At 37.9% G+C, this 26,735-nt stretch overlaps 2 protein-coding genes and 2 non-coding genes across 4 annotated transcripts; 1 reads left to right on the plus strand and 3 right to left on the minus strand.

Moving 5' to 3' along the window:
* Positions 1-709: 709 nt before the first annotated feature.
* LOC147924436 (uncharacterized) lies at positions 710-3,948 on the minus strand. The gene is made up of 6 exons (XM_087496775.1): positions 3,468-3,948; positions 3,160-3,356; positions 2,496-3,091; positions 1,718-2,336; positions 1,183-1,314; positions 710-1,114 (listed from the first exon to the last, which is right to left on the minus strand). Exons 1-6 carry the CDS (start codon positions 3,946-3,948, stop codon positions 710-712), a joined length of 2,430 nt encoding a protein of 809 aa, XP_087352901.1.
* Positions 3,949-5,114: 1,166 nt separating this feature from the next.
* On the minus strand, positions 5,115-10,692 carry LOC147924437 (uncharacterized). Its single transcript, XM_087493910.1, has 3 exons — positions 10,623-10,692; positions 10,065-10,546; positions 5,115-5,264 (listed from the first exon to the last, which is right to left on the minus strand). The coding sequence occupies exons 1-3, from the start codon at positions 10,684-10,686 to the stop codon at positions 5,115-5,117; spliced, it is 696 nt and encodes a 231-aa protein (XP_087350036.1). The 5' UTR covers positions 10,687-10,692.
* Positions 10,693-21,616: 10,924 nt separating this feature from the next.
* Positions 21,617-21,723, plus strand: LOC147924438 (small nucleolar RNA R71). Its single transcript, XR_015587924.1, has one exon. It is a non-coding gene; the product is annotated as a small nucleolar RNA R71 (small nucleolar RNA).
* A 4,476-nt stretch (positions 21,724-26,199) lies between these two features.
* On the minus strand, positions 26,200-26,306 carry LOC147924439 (small nucleolar RNA R71). The gene has a single exon (XR_015587843.1). It is a non-coding gene; the product is annotated as a small nucleolar RNA R71 (small nucleolar RNA).
* Between the last annotated feature and the right edge of the window lie 429 nt (positions 26,307-26,735).

Genomic DNA, 26,735 nt, shown 5'->3' on the forward strand with positions numbered 1-26,735 from the left:
CTGAAGATAAGAGAGTTAACCTACCAGCCAAACTCAGAAACTTATGAGTCCAAGCATTCAGTTTCTTCTGAATTTGAGATAGCAAAGGATCGTAGTCTTTAACTGAGAGCTTTTTGGAACATAGGGGAAGACCTAAGTACCGGACTGGAAGAGTGGAAGAAGTCAACTTGAAAACAGTCTTCAACCGGTTCAAGTTATCCTCACTTACACCAGAAAAAAACAAGGAGGTTTTCTCAATATTCATTGTCAAACCAGAGATTTCCTCAAATTTTGCAAGAACAGACATAACTCCTCTCAAAGAATGCTTTGATCCCTCTAAGAAGATTAATAAATCATCAGCAAAGCATAGATGAGTAAGCTGAAGATCTTCACACCCAGGGTGGTACTTGAAAGATCCTTCTAGAGCAGCTTTATTCAACATTAAGGATAACACATTCATTAACATAACAAACAGAATTGGGGATAAAAGATCCCCTTGGCACAGACCCGTCCTTCCTTTAAAGAAGCCTGAAGTAACCCCATTGATACTAACACTGAAAGACGGAGAACACACACAAGCTCTGATCCAGTTAATGAAAATAAGAGGAACCTTATAAGCCTGAAGAGAATCGAGAAGAAAATCCCATCTAACTGAATCAAAAGCTTTTGAGATGTCAACTTTGAGTGTGATTCTTTCTCTACCAGAATTAAGATGATATCCTTGCATAACTTATGAAGCAAGAAGCACATTCTCTATAATAAGCATGTCCTTTACAAATGCGGTTTGGTTTGGAAGTATAAGGTCAGGAAGCAGACTCTTTAATCTGTCTAACAAGAGACGAGATATGAGCTTGTAAACCATATTAAGCCAGGAGATGGGTCTGAAATCCTTCAATTCAACAGCCCCTAGCCACTTTGGAACTAGGATAAGAGATATAGAATTTAAGGCAGATGGGATAAAGGAATCATGAAAGAACTGGAGCACACTCAATGTTAATTCCTGCCCAATAATAGACCATGTAGCCTTGAAGAACTCTACAGGAAATCCATCTGGTCCTGGTGTTTTATTGAGAGGCAAATTGAGAATACAAGCTCTTATAGCTTCAGCAGAGAAAGGAGAGGAGAGAGAAGATTGCTGCTCAATCGAACAAGTTGTATGGATTAAAGAACTAAGGAGCTCAGGTAAATCAGGACAAAACCTGCCTCAACTAAACGTAGGATCCCAGCAAAATAGCCGATAGCTAGATCATGAGTTTCTTGGAGAGATGAAGTGAAAGATCCATCCGGTTTCAACAGAAACTTGATGGCATTTCTAGCATTCCTAGCCGTAGTAACCTTATGGAAAAAAGAAGTATTAAAGTCACCTTCACCCAACCATCTTAGACAAGACTTTTGCTTGTAAAAACTCTTCTCCGCAAGACTAAGATGCAACCACCCTCCAAAGCTAATTTTTCATTCTGAATATTGGTCTGAGAAGGGACAGCTGAAGATCATTAAGCTTGGAGTGAGCCTCAACAACTCTCTTTTCTAAGCCACTGAAATTTTTCTTCATCAAATCTTTTATAGGCTTTTTCATCATTTTCAGCTTGAAACAGAAGTCTTTAAGAGTAAGGACTGATATACCAACATGTGTCCAAGCTTCCAAAACCGAATCCAGAAAACTTCGATGCTTTGTTAAAAGCGAAAAAAATTTAAATGGCCTAGTATCATAAGACGGAGGAGGCGAGACAATCTTTACATGACCAGGTGTATGATCAGAGAACTCAGGGGCTTGGAAGGTACAAAAACTAGAAGGGAATCTTAGCAGCCAACAACCATTCACCAAGTATCTATCTAGTTTTTTCCCAATCAGATCTCCTGATCTTTTGTTCGTCCAAGTAAATTTAGGTCCACTAAAGGGAAGATCAAAGAGACCTAAATCAGCTAAACAGTCTCCAAACATACGCATACCTCTTGTAGAGCTGACCGTATTATTATTTGAGGTTTCCGCTGGACTAAGAATCTCATTGAAATCCCCATTAATCATCCACGGCTTGTTTGCTAAACAGAGAGATGTGTGTCTATCCTGAAGTGAAATCCAAAGCTTTTTCCTTTCCTCTTCCTCGGTAGATGCATAAACCGCTGTGTAAATAAGAACTGACCCATCCTCCAAAGACACCTCACAAGTAATTGACTGAAGGTCAACAAAAAGAACTATTGCTTTAGTCGGAGCTTTAAAAATGATCCAAATCTTTCCTAACTCCGAGAACTGGTAATTAGACAAAAATGACCACTCCAAATCAAGAACTGACATAATAAAATCCTTACTAGCTTCTTTAACATGTGTATCCAACAAAGCTCCAAAAGTGACTGGACGACTACTAAGCCAGTTACAAAGAGGTCGATGCTTTGAAAAATCATTAAGACCTCGCACATTCCAAAAAAAGTTGTCTGGCATATAAACAGATTATTGAGTGTGACGCTTCCCTCTTTGCAGGGAGAGAACGCCACCTTGAGCAGGTGAGATTTGGTCATACCTCTTTCTCTTAGATTTCTTATCTTTGGAGGAGGCTGAAGAGGGAGAAGAACCATAGAGAACCAGCGAAGAAAACATCTCACCCAAGACCAAAGCATTTTCCTCTACTGATAATAGTTCAAAAGGGTTTGAGATGGAAGTAGAAGGTTTAGCCACTGAGAGTAAAGGCGAGGAGAGGATACTAGGGGTGGTCAATTCAGGCAACTGAACAGAATTGGTCGAAGCTACATCCAAGTCCACAGAAGAACATTCATGAGCAAGGGGTAACCCAGATAGAGCGGAAACAGAGGGAGCTCTGATAACCTGAGAGGAAGTAGGTAAATCCTCTTTTCCATGAACTAGAGAAACTCGAGTAGGGGTCGAAACTTGTTTAACATGACCTTCAGACACGAGTTTCCAAACCTGTTGCTTTTCCACATGAGTTGATGAAGAAAAATTATTTCCAGGTCCTTTAGGAGTTTGCTTCTCTTTTCCAGCCAAAGAAGATTGCATATGTGAATTAGTAGCAGTAGGACAAAGTGAAGCTTTATGTCCAATTTCATTGCAAAGAGGACAAAGAGGAGGTAACCAAGGGTAAGAGACATTAAGAAGCAAGACCTGTCCATCATCTCGTTCTATTTCCAACACAGACGGAAGAGGTTTCATAAGATCAACAATTACTTTACCTCGGCAGAGTTGACACTAGTGAAAGGTTTATGATCCACTGCTCGCCCCAACGGTCTACAAATGATACTTAAACCCTCTGGAGAGATTAAATCAAAAGGGATATCCTTAATAGATGCCCAAACTGGCGCTTTCTCTAATGAATGAGGATTAAAACTGAATTCTGACTTCCAAGCCGTGAAAAAGAACGGAGAGTCACCTACATGCCATAATTCACGTTGCAGCACCCTATTCCTTAACTATGGAGAGGGGATATGGAATAGACAAGCATTTGAGGTCAGTTTATGAACTGTGACTCTTTTATCTTTACCCCACAGAAAGTTTAAAACACCCCAAATCTTCCCATAAGATGGAGCCGTTCCATAGAAGATGCCCACAATAAAATTTTCATGAAGCTTTGCACCTCTTTCAAACACAGAATTTGAAACTTTAACCCGAGGGCGACCTTCTGTAGACATAGAAATCAGAGCTGATGAAACAGGAATCTTACCCGAAGAAGTAAGATTTTTTGTCCAATTAAACCCTGAGTCGGTAACACCAGGCGAAGAAGCTTGTCCGGGATAGGGAGGAAGAGACGAAATGTCTCTAACCAGAGAAGAAGGAGCCGCTCCAAGAACTCCTTTCTCAGAGGGAATTTTATTAATTGGCTGAGGAACAGAAGAAGAAGAAGGCAGATCTGACATCTCTACATCGACAAGACGAGGAAACTGAACTGGCAAAAAAGGACCGGAGAGAGGAGAAGAAGAATCCAGAGGAGCCAGCGGAGGGGGAGGAGGCAGAGCTTCTGCCATCGAAGAAACAAAGCTTAACGGAGCTGAAATCGGACCTGAAGAAAAATCGCTTCTTTTTTCACCAGCTGACGTCACTTTTGAGAGATTTTTCCTTCTAGAAAAGGCTACTCCTATTTTTTTGATTGTGTCCGTTTATACCGTACGTAGTCGCTTATTCATCTTAAAATAGTCACTTATTCATCGTTTTTTGTTTTCGAAAAAAAATAGTCACAAATTGGAGTCCTAAAATACAAATTTTCTTATAGTAGAAAGATAATTTTGAGACTAGCTAATTTCTATTTTTTTTATCAGAGGAACAAACAGTGTTGGAATGCTATTCGTCTTAAAATCACTTATTAGTAAAGAATTCGTCTGTTTATACTTTGCTAATTTTTTTTATCGAAATGCTATTGGAAGGTAAATATGAAATATGCATGGTTGTTTACCTTCTAGCTAGCACCAATCATGCTTGTATTACCTAGATCTTAACCTTAAGCATTCAACTTGAAACCCCTTTCCCCCTTTCTGCTCTAATCCGGATGACAAATAATACAAGACAATCAGGCTTATGGATGGTCAGAAAGGCTTAACAAAACTTTCTTATCACATTCAGATTTTTTAAAAAATAAGAGAAAACCAAATTTTTAATCTTTAATTTGTAACATGCCATGAAACAAGTTCGGAGAACTCGAAATTGGGTGGGAAATTGTGCTTTCATTCCAGTCTCCTTGCTAATGATCTCATCGGATTCAGAGTTTATTATAACAAAAGATGAAAGAAACATAAATTGATAGAATGTAAGGGACTTCAAACCATAATGATGCTTCCTAAGTAGAGTTTTACTACCACTTGATACATATATTTAGAGAATCCAATGAATATTACGAAGTAAAATAAAGTCATCCAATCTAAGAAACAGAGCCGGCCTTGACACCAGGCTGATGAAGCACAGGATTGTGGCCTTAAATTTAACATGCGTTTTAGTGGCCGTTTTTCATAAATGTTTGAGTAGCCTAGTTGGTTTGTGTAAGCGATTTCAAGTTTGATGTTCTGTGTTCGATTCTAGCCTCTTACTGTTTTACCATTTTTCCCCTTTTTCTCTAAAACTAAGTTATTAATCAGCCCATAATACATTTTGGCTTGTGGCTTATTATTACTCAGCGACGGCTCTGCTAAGAAACTCTGATTCATATGAGTAAAGAATCAAGAATGCGACAGCAAGCATTCCGTTTTGCTTCGTTCAAGAAAGGCCCAAAAACCTCAAGAACTCTAGCCTTAGGGTTCATCACTTCAGGTGTTGTTTCAAAGAGAGACATCCAAAACTGAAGAGTGTTAGACTCTATGGTTGCTGGGCTAAGCTTGAAGAAGAAGAAAGTGGTTTAAAGGAAAAGGAAAACTCTAATCCAATTAGGAATAAATCTATTTAGGAGGAATCTAAATAAGTTAGTTTACCTATTTGGATTAGGAAATAAAGTTCTAAGTTTTCTCTATATAAAGAGTTGCCAATGTGTGGTATACCTTTGAGAGATTTGAGAGAAAGAGTTTGAGAGATTGTGTGAGAGAACTTAAAGTTTTGAGTTATTTTCTTTAAGTTATATAAGAGAGTTATTCTTATAAACAGATCTTTTGTTCTTAAATCTTTCTTGCTAAAACTAGATTTGGTATCAGAGCTTCTAGGTTTGATATTCGAATCATGAGTGAGTTAATCGCTGCAAGTAACAAGCCGAAGGAGAGTACGTCATCGTCCATTCAATGCCCTATGTTAACACCAATCAATTATACAGTATGGGCAATGAGAATGGACATTGCGTTGCGTGTTCATAAAGTATGGGAGGCAATCGATCCTGGAACTACTGAACCGGAGAAGAACGACCTTGCAAGAGCCCTACTCTTTCAATCTATACCTGAGTCCATGATCTTACAAGTCGGTGATCAAGTTACCGCTAAAGGTGTATGGGATTCCATCAAAGCAAGGAATCTAGGTGCTGATCGTGTTAAAGAAGCTAAACTGCAGACTCTCATGGCCGAGTTCGACAGACTCAAGATGAAGGAAACCGATACTATTGACAGCTTTGTTGGTAAACTTTCGGAGATCTCCACAAAATCAGCATCGTTGGGAGAAATCATTGAAGAAACGAAGATTGTGAAGAAGTTCTTGAAAAGTTTGCCAAGGAAGAAGTATATTCATATAATCGCAGCACTTGAGCAGGTTCTTGATCTAAAAACAACAACTTTTGAAGACATTGTTGGTAGATTAAAGACCTATGAGGAACGAATTAATGATATAGAGGATCCTCAAGACAACCAGAACAAGCTCATGTATGTCAACTCAGAGTCTCAGCAGTCTCAGCAGTCTCAGTCCTACGATTTCAACTATGATGGTGGCAGAGGAAGAGGCTCATACCATGGAAGAGGAAGAGGTCGAGCTCGTTCTGGCTTTCAACAAAGGGACAAATCAAGGATTACTTGCTACAAGTGTGACAAGATTGGACAGTATGCATCGAATTGTCCTGATCGGTTACTAAAATTGATTAAAGCACAAGAAACTTCGGAGAAGGAAGAAGATGACACTCATGAGGCTGAATCTCTTATGATGCATGAAGTAGTGTATCTTAATGAAAAGAAGATACAACCAAAAGAGCTTGAAGACTGCTCAGATGAGACTTGGTATCTAGACAACGGTGCTAGTAACCATATGACAGGAAACTATGGTTTATTTTGCACTATCAATCCAATGGTCACAGGAAGAGTTCGATTTGGTGATGATTCACACATCGATATAAAAGGGAAGGGTTCGATTCTATTCATCACCAAAGGAGGAGGACGTAAGTTGCTAACCGATGTCTATTACATACCAAATCTCAAGAGTAATATCATTAGCTTGGGACAAGCTACTGAAGCTGGCTGCGATATATGGATGAAAGATGGTCATCTCACCTTCCATGACCGAGAAGGGAATCTGTTGGTAAGAGCCATATGCTCGAGAAACAGACTTTACAAAGTCAAATTGGAGGCTGAAAATAATCAGTGTCTGCAACTTCTAGCTTCAAGTGATTCTAATTTGTGGCACTCACGTTTGGGCCATGTGAGTCTCGAGACTATCAAGACTATGGTTGCAAAACAGTTAGTGGTTGGGATATCGAGTGTACCGAAAGAGAAGGAGACTTGTGCGTCATGCTTACTTGGTAAACAAACAAGGCAAACCTTTCCAAAGGCAACATCCTATCGAGCAACACAAACACTAGAAATTGTTCATGGAGATCTCTGTGGACCGATCTCACCATCTATGCCTGCGCACAAAAGGTATATTTTTGTACTGATTGATGATCACTCAAGATATATGTGGACCATTCTGTTAAAGGAGAAAAGCGAAGCATTCGAGAAATTCAAGGCGTTTAAAGCATTGGTAGAACAAGAGTCTAACACCTTGATCAAAACTTTTAGAACCGATAGAAGAGGTGAGTTCATGTCTCAAGAATTTCTCAGTTTCTGCGAACAAGAAGGCATCAATAGGAACTTTACGGCCCATATACACCGCAACAAAACGGTGTTGTTGAGCGACGCAATAGGACACTGTTGGAGATGACCAGAAGCCTCTTGAAACATATGAACATGCCCAACTACTTGTGGGGAGAAGCAGTGAGGAATGCAACTTATGTCATCAATCGGGTAGGAACAAGAAGCTTAGATTTTCAAACACCATACGAATGTTTCAAGAAAAAGAAGCCAAACGTAGGACATTTGCGAGTGTTTGGATGTGTCGCCTATGCTAAAGTCGAGACTCCACATCTCAAAAAGCTTGATGACAGGTCGAAGATGCTAGTATATCTTGGAACAGAACCTGGCTCAAAGGCGTACCGACTTCTTGATCCAACCAACCGGAGAATTACTGTTAGTCGAGACGTTGTGTTTGCTGAAGATAAGAGCTGGAGGTGGAATGACCATGTGGTTAACTCTGAAGAATCAGGAACTTTTGTCCTTATCCTTGGCGACTTTGGTAACAATGGAGTTAGAGAAGCAATTGTTACAGATGAAACAGAGGAAAACAGAGAGAATGATGTCTCTGAGGAAGAAGAAGCTACGGATGATTCTGAAACTGAACCTGTAGAGGAACAAGAACGAATTCTAGAGCCGCAACCTGTGCAGCAGAGTTCTATACAGCCGCAGTCTCAGTCTCAACGACTTGTTTTAAGACAGTCCGAAAGACAAATTAAACGACCAAGCTACTTGAGTGACTATGTGCTATTAGCTGACATAGAAGGAGAGAATCTTTTATTAGCAGCTAATGAAGAACCAGGGAGTTTCAAAGAAGCAAGCAAGTTCAATGTATGGAAAGATGCTTGTGAGGAAGAAATCAGGTCGATAACAAAGAACAACACATGGAGCTTAGTCGATTTGCCTTTTGGAGTGAAACCTATCGGTTTGAAATGGGTGTTTAAGTTAAAACAAAATGCAGATAACAGTGTAAATAAGCACAAAGCAAGGCTTGTTGTCAAAGGATATGTGCAGAGGCATGGGATAGATTTTGATGAGGTCTTTGCTCCAGTTGCTCGAATTGAAACAGTCCGGTTCATTATTGCTTTGGCTGCTTCGAATGCTTGGGAAATACATCACTTAGATGTAAAGACTGCATTTCTTCATGGAGATTTGATAGAAGATGTATATGTTACTCAGCCAGAAGGTTTTGCTGTCAAAGATAAGGAAGAGAAGGTCTACAAGTTGCATAAAGCACTCTATGGACTTAAGCAAGCACCTCTGCTTGGAACTTGAAGTTAAACAGCATACTCGGTGAATTGGGCTTTGAAAGATGCACTAAAGAACCATCTCTTTATAAGAAGCAAGGTAAAGAAAGTCTCCTCAATGTAGCGGTCTATGTGGATGACTTGCTTGTCACAGGCTCTAGTCTTGAGTTAATCCTTGACTTCAAGAAAGAGATGGCTGGGAAACATGAGATGAGTGATCTAGGCAAGCTCACCTATTATCTCGGGATTGAAGTTCATCAAGGAGAAGATGGGATTGAGTTAAGACAGGAGAGGTATGCAAAGAAAATTTTAGAAGAAGCAGGGATGCGTGAATGTAACTCTGTTCTTGTTCCGATGGAACCTGGTCTGGAGCTTTCGAAAACACAAGATCCACGGTTTATCGATGGAACACTCTATCGAAAACAAATTGGCTGTTTAAGGTATCTACTTCATACCATGCCTGATCTGTCGTACTCTGTTGGGATTTTAAGTCGATATCTTCAAGAGCCTAGAGAATCGCATGGTGCTGCTCTGAAGCACATTTTGAGGTATCTTCAAGGAACACTTGATCATGGATTCTACTTTAGGAGAGGGGAAAAAACAGGTTTGATAGGCTATAGTGACAGTAGTCACAGTGTGGATATTGATGATGGAAGAAGCACAGCTGGTCATGTCTTTTACTTTAACGGATGTCCAATTACATGGTGTTCTCAAAAGCAACAAGTGGTGGCTTTATCTTCGTGTGAAGCTGAGTTTATGGCAGCAACAGAGGCAGCTAAACAAGCCATTTGGCTACAAGAACTCTTTGCTGAAATAGTTGAAGAGCTTGTGAGAAAGTAATGATACGGGTGGATAACAAGTCTGCTATTGCACTCACTAGGAATCCGGTTTTCCATGGCCGCAGCAAGCACATTCACCGGCGATATCATTTCATTCGTGAGTGTGTTGAAAACGGACAAGTTGAAGTACTGCATATTCCAGGAACGGAGCAAAAGGCTGATATCTTAACCAAAGCACTTGACAAGAACAGGTTCAAGGTTATGAGGAATCACATTGGAGTTCATAGCATGTCAAGAAAGGACTTCAAGCTTAAAGGGGAGATTGTTGGGCTAAGCTTGAAGAAGAAGAAAGCGGTTTAAAGGAAAAGGAAAACTCTAATCCAATTAGGAATAGTTCTATTTAGGAGGAATCTAAATAAGTTAGTTTACCTATTTGGATTAGGAAATAATGTTCTAAGTTTTCTCTATATAAAGAGTTGCCAATGTGTGGTATACCTTTGAGAGATTTGAGAGATTGTGTGAGAGAACTTAAAGTTTTGAGTTATTTTCTTTAAGTTATATAAGAGAGTTATTCTTATAAACAGATCTTTTGTTCTTAAATCTTTCTTGCTAAAACTAGAATGGTATCTCTCACAAACCCATTTGCGTCTGAAACATCCTTGACAGACCTCAGCTTCTCCTTTAACTTCTTAAGCTCTTGGTTTTGGAGTTCAAAACCACGAGACGATTTCACTATGCCTCCATTTTTGAGAATCGCTACAATGTTAGCCAAACTTCTGATTCTAAGAGTAAAATCCTGGCGAAACCTTCCGATCAATTCCCATTGGATTGATTTGCCACTGTCCCTATAGATTGCATTTTTGGGTTTAATATATGTTTCAAAAACATATTCAATAACATGAAACACCCTTCCAACGAAAGGACCATTAAAATCTTTCTTTCCTGCAAAGCTTATTAGCCAATGACAGAATCGTAACATAGAACGAATGTCATCAGATAAAAGGAACATTGCTTCAGCCACAAGAAGCGAGAACTCAACTCCGAGTCGCACAGCCTCCTCTTTCTGCTTCTCTTTCTCATTAGTGAAGTTAGTGTTGCCAAACACAAAAGAAAAAAAATCAATTACTTCACTTTGTAAAATTGAGTAAGAGAAAGCAAACTCTCACTGACCCTGAATTGTAAGGAGAATATCTAGACAGTGGAGATTTCTTGTTTCCACGAATAACATGGTTGGTCATCGATATTGATTCTGTTTCGATACAATTCAGATGCAAATTCTCAAAATCTCCCGACGTATTAATAGGATCTATCAACCCTAGATCGTAAAAATTTCATGGAAAAGTAATCACCTGTTCCTCCTGTATAGCCAGTTAACCCTGTTTTTTTGGCAACATAAATTAATTGAAGGGGTTTTAGCTCTCATATATGATATATCTCAACCGTCCCAACGATTTTAAATGCATCGCATTTTATGTATATTTATCTCACGTACTAAGAAAAAGTCAATTAAACTAATATCTTATTATATCAATCTGAGATTTTCAAATGTGTAAACTAAAAATTAATATTTGATATGAGAGATTTGAGATAATTATAAAATTAATAATATTTTAAAAATAATTATAAGATTATATATATATATATATATATATTTCATAAAATTCAAAACTATAACATTATTTACTTATTTTTAATTTTAAGTTATTAATTCTACAAAGAGTAGAAATTAGATTAAGTAAAATATAGATGAATTATTAATTTTAATTTTGTAAATACTCACTTCTATATAAGCATAGATAACAAAATAATTTATTCAAAAATATTCCTTTCAAATTTGTTCTATTGGTAAAACTTTTTAATGGAAAGGTAAATTTGTCTCATTTTTAAAACCTAAATTTTCTCCTACTTTCTCTTTTTAGTTTGGAATAGGTTAGATTAATATGTTGACCAAAAAAAAGATTAATATATGCATCTTCCTTTTCTAATACTGTATTTTTAATGTATTATTTTTATATTGTTTTATTTAATGTATGTTTTCATTTTTGAATTATTTGGGATTCTTATATTATCATGCTTATAATTTTCTATTATTTCTTTATTTATGTCAAATTATTTTTTTTTCTAATTTCTTTGATTGGTGGTCATATACTTTTTTTTTGCAAACATAATTGTTACCATTTATTCAATCCCAAAGGGAGATAAGCAGTAGAAGCTCATCAACCTAATGGTTAGATAAAATAGACTAATCAAAGACAAGTTTTCAACAAACATATATAGATAGATAGATTAGAAAAACATAAATTGTTGTTGATAGACCTATAGGAGTTCGGAGACTGTGCACCATGGTGTACGGATATGTTTAAAATAATTTATTTGGCCACCTGTGTCACCAAAGTGCAATTATTTTTTCGATCAAGGGTCCTGAGAGAACTCCAGAGTTAAGCGTACTTGAGCTGGAGTAGTTTCAGGATAGGTGACCTTTTGGGAAGTGATTGTCGAAACTGTGCGAGTGAAAACAAAACACAAATAAATATCATATGGTGATTTGTAGGATCGGTAAAAAAGTATTTAAAGCCTTTAGGAAGTAATAAACCGGCCGTCGGATATAGGTAGGCCAAGAGTATACGTGGAGTCCACTGATAAAGGTGAGAGCCCATGGACTGTGAGTGGACATGGGGCTCACTAAGCAAGGTGGCAGTCGGGGCGTTCCAGAGACAAAGGCTACATCATGGTGTGTCGAAAACACTTCCACAAATACATTAGAAAATTTAACATTAGTTACTATCAAAAGATTTTGTAACGTTAGAAAATGGTCTTTAGTTTCACTGGTTGTCGGAGCAAGCCATTTTGAGATAGCTAAAAGACGTGAACATGTTCTCACCACACATGAGGAGGGCAGAGCCGAGGTTCTCTCTATGGTGGAGGAGGTTAGACGCAAGGTTATCTCTCCAAGGGAGAAAGGTGGAGGAGGTTGGACGCAAGGTTATCTCCCCAAAGAGGAAGGTGGAGCCAAGGTTCTCTCTATGGTGTAGGAGGTTTGACGCAAGGTTTTCTCCATAAGGGAGGAGGGCGGAGTCGAGGTTCTTTCCATGGTTGGTCATATACTATTGTGATGATTGTATACTATATAATATATTTTTTTATTCGAAATACTTTTTGAGCCAATAATATTAGTAATTAAAAAAACTATGCAAAAGTAAAAGTAAAAAGACATATAATAGTTGACTTAATGTGTTCATACTGACATTTTCTAGGTGGTGGTAAATAATATATTTGTAAAATACAATATATTTAGATGTGAAAAATACGTTTTTAATGGTAACATAAATAAAAGATTTGTGAATGAATATAAATAAGTATATTATAGCAAAAGTAAAACTTATAAATAACGTACAACAAATTTTAATATATTTTTGTTAAATTTAATTTTATTTATAAAACTTTAAAAATAAATTGAGATTAGAAATAATCTAATTTTATTTTAGTAAAATAAAGATATTTGGAATGTATTACGTGAAGAAAAGAAAAAAAAATTTGTGATATGTTAATTTGATAAAAAAAGAAAAAAAAAATAAGAGCTTGCAAGTCATATGATAAACGACGGGTTATATGTAAAGTGTTTAGATACTGTTGAAATGGATTTAATAAGATTTATAACCTCTAAATCTTTGCAATTTGATTATTAAATTTTATCATTTGTTTCACATATTTGCAATTGTATTCCAGATAAATTTAATTGTATTTATTATTTGTAACTGTATAATCAACTTAATTATTCCACAGAGTAATATAACTTATTTTCTCTTTAAATCATATTACATAATTATAACTCTATGACACTATTAATAATGGTATTGTACGTCACATAATTATAACTACTTAAAAAAAATAGTTATAGTTTAATACAAAACAAAAAAAAACTTATCAAGCATTATATTATGAAGGATTTAATAAGATCCAAAAATATACAGAAAAAAAAATTAACTAAAATAAATATTTAACAAGAATAAAACAATAACATTAGTTACTTTTTAAACATATCTTTGCAATTTTAAATCTTAAATGAATATCAAGTTGTGTGGTAGCACGGGTCATAACTCTTTTTTTTTTTTTTTTTTTTGACAACACGGGTCATAACTCATAATATAGTAAGTATATGTATTTTGCCTGAGCTCAAAATAGAATTCATGATCAGTCTTTTATGTCACTTATTAAAATTTAAAATCTCATAGAAAAATTATACTGAAAGTCCTATCTTTTATTTAGATTAGTTAACCATCTCGTTCTTAGGCTATTTTGTGTGTCGGATATCATCTTTTGTTTTGTTTAAATACAAAGTAAATACCATTCATTTTTTTTAGAGCAATAATCTAGTTATTTCAAAATGTATGGTTCAATGTAGGCACTATCAGCTTAAAGGCATGTAGTAAGAATGTGGTTCATGTTGTAAATCGATACAACAACTTTAGATTCAATCATATACTGATTGATGGATCTGACTCAAGGTTTAAACACGAAAATAGAGAGAACAGATAAACAGAGAACACAGAGATTTGGTAACCCAGTTCACTGCATCAGCAGCTACGTCTGGGGAAGAAACAGAGTCCCCAACGTCCACTATAGATTAAGAGTTACATATGTGTTATGGTTACAACATACCTCTCACACTCTTCTAACATTCTAGATCGAGTCTCACAATAACAACACATGAAAGAAGAATAACAAGAGATTGAGCCTAGATACACCAAGAATCTACATCTCTCTCTAGCTCTGTTCACCTCTTCAGAACCGCCTAAACTGGGGTTCAGCGCAGCTCTTTTTGCTCTCTCTCTCTCTCTTTCTCATCTGTTTGACCTTATGTATTTATATCTAATACATAGTTGGTTCCTGTATGGGCTTCAGACCAATATCTGGCCCAGTTTCTGATAGACCAAACAAGCCCACATATACAAGCTTCTGATCCACTACAACTTCCTGTTTCAAGTTGGATCACATCTCAACAATCTCCACCTTGATTCAAGCTTGAAACTTTGAAGAAACACACCCCATAGAACCTTTGGAGTTCAGCTCTAAACTTGGCTAAACAATCTTCAATAACCTGCATAAGTCACACTCATACAACAAACATTTCAGCAAAATTAACTCTTGAAATTTGCATCAACCATCAACACATCCTTCTATGAATAACCACACAGACCCCTTAACTTCAACAATTCTCATGTCCATTCCTTCAGAGGTAAACCAGTACTTAAGACACTCTTGTGTCATCTTTGTCATGCGTTTGACATCTTCATAGCTTTGATCATGAGATTCCCACTCATAAACTATACAATAATATGTTAACAACACCAACAACATGTTCACTCAACAGATCACTTTGTAAGCTAAACCACTTATAAGTTAAACAATCACACAATTTTCATCATGGTTTATGTCAAACACCATATACCTGTTTTAGTGATTGAATTTCATTATGCAACACCTGATTCTAACTTGCTAGCCCTTGAATTCCAACTCTTGTGCGCACTAAGACAGAAATCAAACATTTACTTGAATCAACTACATAAAATATTGAAACCCTTTTGTTTCAACCTGAACAAATTCTCTGATTCTAACTTATCACAATTACAAACCCTCCTGATCACTCATATAGATAGAGTGAGCCAGTTACAACTTGAGCCAACCAAATAACAACCACTTAACCAATGATCTTCAATCGACTCTTTGTACTTGTTTGAGTTACAACCAAACCGGGTCTCTCACATGTATGATCATACACCTTGACAACAACACCTTCTTGAGCTTGTTAGACTTGTAAAGAATCTCAACATCCAGAAACACCAGTGTATAACCCGAGATTACCCATTACAACCATATGTTTTAACATATCAACCTGAACCACTTCACAGGTTCAAACATCCTTATAAAACAGAATCACCACCAACAGCTTGTGACATGTTGTTAGTCACTTCAACCATGTCTCATATCATCATAACAAGTGCTATGTATAAGACAATACCTTAAAGCTTCTTCACATCAAACCTTAAGCTCAGTATGTGTTACTCCAACTCTTAAACACATTCACAAGTATCCAGAATCCACCAAACAACTTGGTACAACATCATAAATCTTCTCAGGCCTTCAACAGCCTTTTACTAAGGAGATTATTCAAACTCCACCTTATGATGCAAACATACAACTTACAACTTCTCAAGTAGTTGTCTTCAACTGATCAACAAATGCAATTTTGACTCTCTTTCATAATCAGCCTTTCTATGACTTCATATCAGTTGCAAATACTTCAAGCCTTGAGATAAAACATGTTTCCATGTGAGATGCACAACAGACTTTCCTGATATGAATTACATAGACCATACTTCAATACCAGAGATCACTCCATGATTGAATACCTCATACACAACACAATCACTTATGTGTCTTCAAAACAAACAGCCTTTCCTCTACGGTTCTGACTGACTCCATAGAGACTGTCCTAGTGACTGAATCGAAAAACTTTAAATCTCTGCTTACTAACTCAGAAAATCCTTCTGAACCACATAGCAGAACTCTAGAATCAAATATGTTCCAAACACCTGAAACAGTCTTCGATTCAATAGCAATTTGTATGACAACAATAGATAAAATCCCAAAATGCACCGCTGTTGTTTCCAACAGGTCACGTCGCCTAACGTCCTAAGGCTAGGAAGAATTTCGACACAAAACTTCGTTCAATCCACTACACATAACAAATATTCAGCCAACAGTTTTGACAATCACCATATTAGCTTACCTTTGTTCAATTCACACTGACCTCTGATACACTCCATCATGTAGATAAACACCTCCTGAATGCGAATTTCCACACTCTCTTATAGCTTCAAACAATCTTGACTCATTCATATAATCCCTTGACTGCTACTATCAAGACTTTGTATACGTCTGCACTAGTCGCATTATATACCAGAACGAGATGCCTGATACATTCTAAGAATAACCACATGATTCTTGATTAAACTAGCTTCCAACTGACATTACTAATCCAGTTTAAGCTACACAACCGTATTGATTTCTATCACCAAATGTAAACTCCACCTTGATGATCAGCTACCAATTATCAATGCAACCTCATGTTTTCTCTTGATCATCATGTCAAACCAACAATGATGGCCTACTATGCAAACTTTAAGACCTTGAATCTTCCACGTCTGAATTTCACAATAACCATTTTATCTTATCTCTTTTGAAATTGAAGCTTTTAGTCACCACATCACTGATTTTTCCTTATCAGCTTTTACCATGAGTTTGTACTCGTCTTCACAAAACTCATGTGTAACGTCAGCTACATCATGAGCTTGACCAACTTCTGCAACATCCACAGAAACCTGAACAATGACTATACACTTACATGTTATTCCAACAGAACACCCATCTGTTCCTTTTGATTCATAACTCGTGTGCCACAGAATATCAAACAACAGACCTTGTAGTCTTGAGCCAATTTCTTCAGACTCCATTCAGCTCCCTTATGATCTCCTTTAACGCATGGTAATCAACACTCTGAACCTTGCTTAGATTCACAAGAATCTAACTGATAGACTGGTTTTCACCTAGGGTATCAATTCCCTATGCAGTTGTAGTACAAAGGGTTATCAATCCAAATGGTTGTTATGCTAACAGATATGATGCAATCATAATCAAGCAAGTCAAGCCAAGCAATAAGGGGGTTTGGTTCTAACAGTTCTAATATAAACAAAGTAAAAGAATATAGACAAGTAAACCACACGACCTAAGCACTCGATGAAAGCAATCGAGTACAGGATCGAGTGGGGTTATCGAGTATGCAAGCGAACTATAAACAGCTCGAGGTATTACTCGATGCAGGTTATCGTGTACCTGATCGGGTAAGTGGTCGAGTAAGTAAGGAAAATGCAGGGAATGAAATACGAAAGTTCCTAAGGATGGGGGTAATCGAATCCTAAGTGTTCTAGACTAATACGGATGCCTTACATGCCTCAAGCAATTATTTCCTAGACAATGAACCTCTAAAACCTTGTCACCACACTGTCGCACTAGTAACAATCAACCTTGAACATACTACCACACTGTCGCACTAACAATATGTACAAGCAGGCATTAAGAACAATTCATTTTTCTGTCAATATACTTAGACTTATCTGATTTTGTCACTCAAAGTTAAGTATACCTCTAGCATTGACCTAATCAAGCATTTTATCTACTCCTTTCGGCCTGTAGCATTATAAGCGCCCTAGATCTAGTCTCAACCTGTCGGTCTGTTGACCGCATTAAGAACATCAACCTAGAAGGAAATTTATCTATCATAACAATCAACTAAAGCATCCTAACCGATCAAGAACACCTAATCATCTATCCCATCCCTAGAAACTTTGCTACACTACTCGGACATAGAAACGAATAATAAAACCATAGAAATAAACGAAAATGACATTATTAAAAAGATAGAGTAGAGTAGAAAAGAGTAGGGATCAAAGATCTATAAGAAACTACAAATTAAAAGTACAAAAACAAGAAGAAATGTTGAGTCGCTCAGTTCTCTCACAGAAGGTCTCGCTCTCTGGTTTGAGGGTCTGCGGCGTGCTCGTTTGTGAGCTAGGGAAAGAGGGGGTTTATATATGGAAACCCATTTGACCTAGCTTCCCAGACCTGCCCGATGGTCTACTCGATGGGGTGCACGAGGCTTGAGTCGGGTAACTCCTCGGGTGGATCTTCGGGTTGCTCTTCGCGCTCTTGGATCCTCTTTGATCGTGTTGGGGTTCGGACTTGTTCTTGTAGCTCGATGGCTCCTTTGGGTACATGCTCGAGTTGTCCTTGTTTTTCCCCATTTTTGGCTCTTTAGCACCTGTTTTCATCCAATATATGCAAATGCAGAAATGCAACACCCTAAATGCTCTAAAACTTGATTCCTACAGTAAATGGTCTAAAAACGCTAAGTTAGAGGTATGAACAATGCAAAATAAGGACAAAAAGGGATGCTAAAAACATGTAAATTAGAGTGTTATCAGACCCCCAAACTTAAATCTTGCTAGTCCTCTAGCAAGTAAGTAAGAAGGTACGGTTTGAAAGTGGGGACTCATAACCTTAAGATGCTAATCGAAGGATGCAAGCTATAGTCCTTAAAGATAGTTTAATGGTGCTAAGATCAATCAACATACTTACAAATATTTTTCTATGCTTATTGCCATGTATCGATCTAGCTCAACCCCCAATTAAAGATAAGGAACATCTCTTTCACATTCAATTAAGTGTTCGGCGAATTCTTGCAAATGGAAGGTGAATCAAGCTCAATCAGTTTCAAGGGTAAGGCTTTTTGATAAGGTGGTTTCAAGCAAATTCTTTAGGTGGTTTCTCTCAAAAAGTGGAATGCTAGACAGTCGTAAAAACTATCTAAGACTGAGAATAATTTGGGCATACAAAGCTTAACTCTTGATGATCTACCCTTTTCCCATACATTCATAATGATTTTTTTTTTTTAAACCTCCTAAAATTTAATTACCCACACCCTTGATTTTAACTCTCTTTTTTTTTTACTCCCTAAAGTTTAGACTTTTAGACTTTAAAATTCTAGCTCTTAATCTCTCTTTTTAAAAAAAATTTTTTTTTGTTTCTTTGCTAAACTCCTAATATACATATATTCTTTTTTTTTTCTTTCTTTCTAGGAGACTATAGCAAGAACTTTTTTTTTTTTTTTTTTACTTAGAGACTTAGAGCTAATTAATTCTAACCTTAGGAACTTTTCTATTTTTTTTTATATTCCACAACCCATCCCCAAATAAACATTCTAACCACCTATCTTTCAAAATCGAATCTATTAGCTAGTTCAAATCTAACTTAGCTAAATCAAGAGGCAGTTCTTTGTCGTTCTCAATACTCTCAAGGTTTCACAACCTATAGCACAATGAAAAAGGCCTCACTCAACAATTCACAACAAGGTTTGAAAGAAAGGTTTGGGTTCATGGGTAGGACAAATGAATCGGGTTAAACGAAAAGATTGGTAGAAAGTGGAGTGCTAACCCGAGTTTAGAGTTACCATGAGAAAGTATTCAAGTTCCATAAGCAAGACAATTAAAGTTCAAATTAAATCCAATAATATAGAGATGTTCTAATGTTCAAGCAAGTGGAGGAATCATTATCGACACAAAGGGTCTAAGCAAAAATTTTTCATTTTTTTCCAAAGACTGATCTAGCAACAATGAACTGTGATTAAGGGCTATAGCTTCAATCCTAAGGTTTGATTTTAAACAAGGTGGTTTTAATCATTGTCCCCTAAGATGCATATGCAACAATCCTATATGAAACAAACTAGACTCAATCCTAATATGTAAATGCATCTACATGAACACTCTTTTTTTTTTTTTCGAAATTTTTCTAATTTTGTTGGGGTTTTTAATGCACATAGATGCAAACTCAAATGAATAAAACTAGCATGCAAAAATTTGAAAAAAAAAAAAAAAAAAAACACAATGTTAAATACATTCTAGGACCCTCCCCCAAACTTAGATTACACAGTCCCTGTGTAAATAAAAGTTGGAAAAGAATCCAAGAATCACACAAAATTAATTAAACTAAATGCAATGATATATACAAGGTTGGATGAAATTGGTACCTCATGGGTTGGAGAAGAAGGACGTCACAACAGCTTCCATGCTTCCCAATGTACATTCAGGCTTGTTCTCAGCTCCAGTGGTTGCTGGATTTGGCTCATCAGTGAGCTCGTTGATGTGTGCGGACCTGTTGCTCGGACCAGCATCCGAGTCATGCATCGGGTAGGGCATCGGGTAGGCTCTAGCTCATTCAAATATCCCCTTAACACTTAATGTTTTTTTTTTTATATTCCTAGAATTCAAAGACACTAAAAAAAAGAAATCAAAACAACAAAAAACTTCAGCCATATTCAGAAGGATACCTTTGGGACTTCCTCCCAAGTGAGCTTGTTTAAAGTCACTAAGCTTGACTTTTCATCCTTCTCATGCTTTGGAAGATTTATAGAGAGGAGATGAAGTCCTCTCTATTCCCTGAGATTTCATTTTTCTTCTTTTTCTAGGATCAATGCTAAAAGTTTTATTCCTGATCGTTATATGCAGCCCTTGCTTTGCTTTCTTTGAGGAAGAACAACTGACTTTCCCTTGAAGTTTCTTGATTTTCCCACTGATCTTCTTCACTATAGTTGTTAACTCCCTCACAGAATCCTTGAGAATGTTAGTAGTTTGAAGTGCTGACAACCCATCAGATACGGAATTTCTTGACTCCAGCTGTTGGGGAAGCTTGAAGATTGAACCTGAGCATTCTGGGAGAGCTGGAGTGTCACCCGACCATGGACCCGAACATGAACCCGAACATGGGGTCGTGTTATGGGGTCGTGCTCCCGTTGGAGCTTCCTCATATGCTGCGAAAATCTCTGTTTTTGGCCCATTTACACCCTCAAATATTACATAATGATTTTCACATAAATCCTCCCCATCTTGAAGTGCATTGTCCCCAATGATTGTAATGTTTTCTTCATAGGCAGGTAACTCCCTTAAGGTGATAGCATGGATAGTAGCCAACTCCCTTTGATGGATTATTGATGTCCCTGGGAGTTGTCCTGAACAAGGAGAAGCAGCCAAGCTTTCAAGGTGATGAATTCTGGAGGTCAAATCGTCAATATTGAGATTATGGGCATTGTTGATGTAGTCCAGTTTGTTGTTCATCTCTGTAAACAGCCTAGCTGTTTCCATAGCTTCATTAGCTTGACTTTGTAGAACTTGCCGAAGCATATTCGTCAGTTCTTGATCTTGAGCAGGGGCCTGCTTGGGATGTTGTGGAGGATATATTGGGACCATAAACTGCTTATCTTAACAGACAACATGTACTTGCTCCTGTTGGGTTAGATGGAGTTTATCTAGCTTCTCAAGCTTCTCATTTAAGGCATTTAGTTCCTTCCTATGGCCTTCCTCAGAATCAACACCTCCCTTTAAGCTGAAATCATATTCCTCACTATAATTTGCATCACATTGAGCAAGATTCTCTACTAATTTCCAACCTTCAGCTACATCTCTATTCATGAAACTTCCATTGGAGACTGTGTCTAGAAGTATTCGGATACTTTGAATAACACCTCTATACAAAGTCCCCAACAAAGATGCATCGTTGAATCCATGGTGTGGGCATTGTCTCTGGTAGCCTTTGAAGCGCTCCCATGCTTCACTGAAAGACTCGCCATTTTGTTGAAGAAATGCGGAAATTTCGTTCCTCAAACGTGCAGTCCTTGAACTAGAGAAGAACTTCGCAAGGAAGACCTTCTTACAATCAATCCAAGAGGTGGTTTTTCTAGAAGGTAAAGTCTTCTCCCACTGATGGGCTTTATCTCCTAGAGAAAATGGAAACAAACTTAGCTTCAAGGCATCCTCACTAACTCCATTTATATTGGTGAGACTACAGAGCCTATCAAACTAATCAAGATGTGCAAGTGGGTCTTCAGTAGGCAGTCCATGAAATCTGTTGCTCTGAACCATTGTGATCAGACTACTCTTGATTGTGAAGGTTGTGTTGTGGACAGCAGGAGGCACTATCCCATACCTCTGAATATAAGTAGTGAGAGCATCACTATCACCAATCTTCCTTCTCCTTAGAAGTTTAGTTTGATCCTGTTGGTTTTCCATTCCCACTTCTTCCTGTTCTGCTCTGATACCGTCCTTTGATGTCTTGGTTCTCCTGGCAAACGGTTGGTGTATACAGGTACCCGATCAAGAATCCGAAAGGTCACTCGAGCAGGTGCTCGGGTAGACAGGTTCGGGTAGGGGTTCAGGTGGTGGATTGGGTAGGGGTTCGTGTAGGTTCACCTGAGATCCAAAACAGACAAGCAAACAGTCAGTACTGAAAAAATAATAAAAAGAACTTGATCTAGCATGTTCTGAAATCCTAAATGTAACAAGAAACAACCAAATGGGAACGGCGCCAAATTGATAGACTTGTTTTCACCTAGGGTATTAATTCCCTATGCAGTTGTAGTACAAAGGGTTATCAATCCAAATGGTTGTTATGCTAACAGATAGGATGCAATCATAATCAAGCAAGTCAAGCCAAGCAATAAGGGGGTTTGGTTCTAACAGTTTTAATATAAACAAAGTAAAAGAATATAGACAAGTAAACCACATGACCTAAGCACTCGATGAAAGCAATCGAGTACAGGATCGAGTGGGGTTATTGAGTATGCAAGCGAACTATGAACAGCTCGAGGTATTACTCGATGCAGGTTATCATGTACCTGATCGGGTAAGTGGTCGAGTAAGTAAGGAAAATGCAGGGAATGAAATACGAAAGTTCCTAAGGATGGGGGTAATCGAATCCTAAGTGTTCTAGACTAATACGGATGCCTTACATGCCTCAAGCAATTATTTCTTAGACAATGAACCTCTAAAACCTTGTCACCACACTGTCGCACTAGTAAAATAAGGACAAAAAGGGATGCTAAAAACATGTAAATTAGAGTGTTATCACTAACCATTGACACTGATACTCACATCTTGCAATCAACTACACACTTTCTCAAATCTTTGCCAGACTTGAATTTCCTCAAAGAAGCTAACCTGTTTTATTTCCAACATATTAACCTGAAACTGTTTCATGCTCATCTGCAACTTCTTCTTTGATCTGAACCAGAAATCCTTATTGATACTCAAACAACCATTAACACACATAGGATTTCAAGCTTTTATGGCGTCCCATTGTAGCAGAATCCTGTTCATATGGATTGTTCAAACTTCTCAAACTCGCACACAAGCTGCATCAGACTTTCAGCAAACTGAATATACCAAAAACACAACCTGAAACCCATCATTGAATCTTGGATAATCCCTTGCAAAATCAACAGCTAACCTTTTGTGCTATACCAAGATTCTGATTCTCTTAACTCATGCAGACCATCAACAAATAGAAACAACTCTTCAGAACATCACACTTTGACCTTGTGACTGTAGAGGATACAGACTTGACATCTTCAATATTTGAGCCAAAAGCAAGTAGAGGTTAACTCCACCTCAAACTAATCTCCAGTTGGTTGCGCAACCTTAAATCAAAAACAAACTCTATGGATGAGCGTTCTTGTACCAGCCTCAAGATATATCATATAACTGATATCAACATCATCACCAGTGACTAGCTTGATCCTGAACTCACATTGATGTTCAACTCTCGAGCCATTGAAGGAGACAACTTGTAGATCCTTCAGAGTTCGTAAACCTGAAAACATCTAATCTTAATGGATCCGCTGTAGTGAATCTTCCTTCTTCCAACATCGACGTTTTGAAACCCAGAACAGCCACCATCTTCTTCTTTCACGTTATTGTAGCACTATCTCTCTGCGAACTACATATCTGATATAAAGCTATCAGTTTCCTTCACAGATCTGAAAACTTTCTCACAAAGCTTGCTTCTCAAGAACCTGAGGCTCTGATACCACTAGTTGGAAATTGATACAACAACTTTAGATTCAATCAAATGCTGATTGATGGATCTGACTCAAGCTTTAAACACGGAAATAGAGAGAACACTGATAACTCTCTAATTTACATGTTTTTAGCATTTTTTTTTGTCCATATTTTGCATTGTTCATACCTCTAACTTAGCATTTTTAGGTTATTTACTCTAGGAATTCACTTTTAGAGCATTTAGGGTGTTGCATTTCTGCATTTGCATATTTTGGATGAAAACAGGTGCTAAAGAGCCAAAAATGGGGAAAAACAAGGACAATTCGAGCATGTACCCGAAGGAGCCATCGAGCTACAGGATCAAGTCCAAACCCCAACACAATCGAGGAAGATCCAAGAGCATGAAGAGCAACCCGAAGATCAACCCGAGGACTAACCTGACTTCACCCTCGTGTACCCCATCAAGTAGACCATCAGGCAAGTCTGGGAAGCTAGGTCAAATGGGTTTCCATATATAAACCCCCTCTTCCCCTAGCTCGCAAACGAGCACGCCGCAGACCCTCAAACCAGAGAGCGAGAGCTTCTGTGAGAGAACTGAGCGACTCAACATTTTTCTTCTTGTTTTGCATTTTTATTTTGTAGTTTTTTTAGATTTTTATCCCATACTTCTTTCTACTATACTCTATCTTTTAATACAATGTCATTTCGATTGCTTTGTTATTCGTTTCTATGTCCGAGTAGTGTAGTAAAGTTTATAGGGATGGCATAGATGATTTTGTGTTCTTGATCGGTTAGGATGCTTTAGTTGATTGTGATGATTGATAAATTTCCTTCTAGATTGGTGTTCTTAATGCTGTCAATAGACCGAAAGGTTGAGATTAGATCTAGGGCGTTTACAATGCTACAGGCCGAAAGGAGTAGATAAAGTGCTTGATTTAGCCAATGCTAGAGGTTTACTTAACTCTGAGTAACAAAATTAGATGAGTTTAAGTCTACTGACAATAATGAATCGTTCTTAATGCCTGCTTGTTCATATTGCTAGTGCGACAGTGTGGTAGTGTGTTCAAGGTTGATTGTTGCTAGTGCGAAAGTGTGGTGACAAGGTCTTAGAGGTTCATTTTCTAGGAAATAATTGCTTGAGGCATGTAAGGCATCCGTAATGGTCTAGAACACTTAGGATTCGATTACCCCCATCCTTAGGAACTTTCGTATTTTATTTGTTTGCATTTTCTTCACTTACTCGACCACTTACCCGATCAGGTACACGATAACCTGCATCGAGTAATACCTCGAGCTGTTCATATCTCACTTGCATACTCGATCACCCCACTCGATCCTGTACTCGATTGGTTGTATTGAGTGGTTAGGTCGTGTGGTTTACTTGTTTATATTCTTTTATTTTGTTTATTTTAGGATTGTTAGAACCAAAACCTTAATTACTTTGCTTGACTTGTATTGTACTGATCATATCCTTCCTGCTAGCAATACACAACCATTTGGATTGATAACCCTTTGTACTACAACTGCATAGGGGATTGATACCTTGGGTGAAAACCTGTCTATCAATTTGGGGCCGTTTCCATTTGGTTGTTTTAATTTTGCTACGTTTAGGATTTCAGGACTTGCTAGATCAAGTTCGTTTGTCTATATTCGTTTTGGATACTGACTTGTTTGCTTTCGCATTGTTTGTTTTGAATCTCAGGTACAACCCGAGCACCCACCCGACCCGTCACTCGATCACCCGGATCGAGTTGATCCTCGTGTACACACTCGGATACCTACCTGTGCATGCAAACACGATATAGAGGTAGCCAGAACCTGAGTCCTTTCATCGACAACATCGACAGACCTCGGCTACTCAGACAACAACAATTTCAACCGGAACCATCAATCATTGAGGAGACGATGAATACTCAGAACGGTCCACCAGCTCCTCAAGCAAGGACCAATATAGGAGCAGGAGATGCTCCAACTACTCACACTCAGAGGAATGGCATTGTGCCACCAGCTGTGCAGAATAATAATTTTGAGATCAAGAGTAGTCTCATCCATATGATACAGAGCAATAAGTTTCATGGACTGCCAATGGAGGATCCATTGGATCATCTGGATGAATTTGATAGGCTCTGTAGCCTCACTAAGATAAATGGAGTCAGTGAAGATGGATTCAAGCTCAGGCTTTTCCCATTCTCTTTGGGAGATAAAGCACACATCTGGGAGAAATCGCTCCCTAAGGAGTCCATCACCACTTGGGAAGCGTGCAAGAAGGCATTCCTAGCCAAATTCTTCTCCAACTCCAGAACCGCAAGGCTGCGAAATGACATTTCCGGCTTTGTACAGAAGAACAATGAAACATTCAATGAAGCTTGGGAACGTTTCAAGGGGTACACTACTCGATGTCCACATCACGGCTTCAGTAATGCTTCATTGCTGAGCACACTATACAGAAGAGTGGTCCCCAAGATACGGATGTTGCTGGACACCGCAAGTCATTGTAACTTCCTCAACACGGATGTTGATGAAGGTTGGGACCTAGTGGAGAACTTGGCTCAATCTGATGGCAACTACAATGAGGAATATGATCGCTCTGTGCGATCTACAGGAGAGGAAGATGCCAAGTACAAGAGGGACATGCAAGCCCTCAATGACAAACTCGATCAGCTCCTCAACCAGCAGAAGCATGTTCATGCTATATCAGAGGAAGAGCAGTTTCTACAACAAGATGGGGAGACTATGCAACTATAGGATGTAAACTACATCAACAACCAAGGAGGTTACAACAGAGGGTGCACCACCTACAAGCCGAACCCGAGTGTGCCTTACCAAAACCCGATACACAACCC

This window comes from Camelina sativa, chromosome 17, assembly GCF_030686135.1.
Source record: "Camelina sativa cultivar CO46 ecotype springtype chromosome 17, ASM3068613v1".
In the NCBI taxonomy this organism is placed as follows: Eukaryota; Viridiplantae; Streptophyta; class Magnoliopsida; order Brassicales; family Brassicaceae; genus Camelina; species Camelina sativa.

Coding starts and splice junctions, on each gene's coding strand:
- LOC147924436 (XM_087496775.1), bottom strand. CDS start 3,948: ATGGCAGAAGCTCTGCCTCCTCCCCCTCCGCTGGCTCCTCTGGATTCT. Junction 2,337..2,495: donor AAGAAATCTAAGAGAAAGAG/GTATGACCAAAT, acceptor CTGGCTTAGTAG/TCGTCCAGTCACTTTTGGAG. Junction 1,315..1,717: donor CTGATCATACACCTGGTCAT/GTAAAGATTGTC, acceptor TTTTTCCATAAG/GTTACTACGGCTAGGAATGC.
- LOC147924437 (XM_087493910.1), bottom strand. CDS start 10,686: ATGACCAACCATGTTATTCGTGGAAACAAGAAATCTCCACTGTCTAGA. Junction 10,547..10,622: donor TAGATATTCTCCTTACAATT/CAGGGTCAGTGA, acceptor CTTTTGTGTTTG/GCAACACTAACTTCACTAAT. Junction 5,265..10,064: donor TTGTGAGAGATACCATTCTA/GTTTTAGCAAGA, acceptor GCAACCATAGAG/TCTAACACTCTTCAGTTTTG.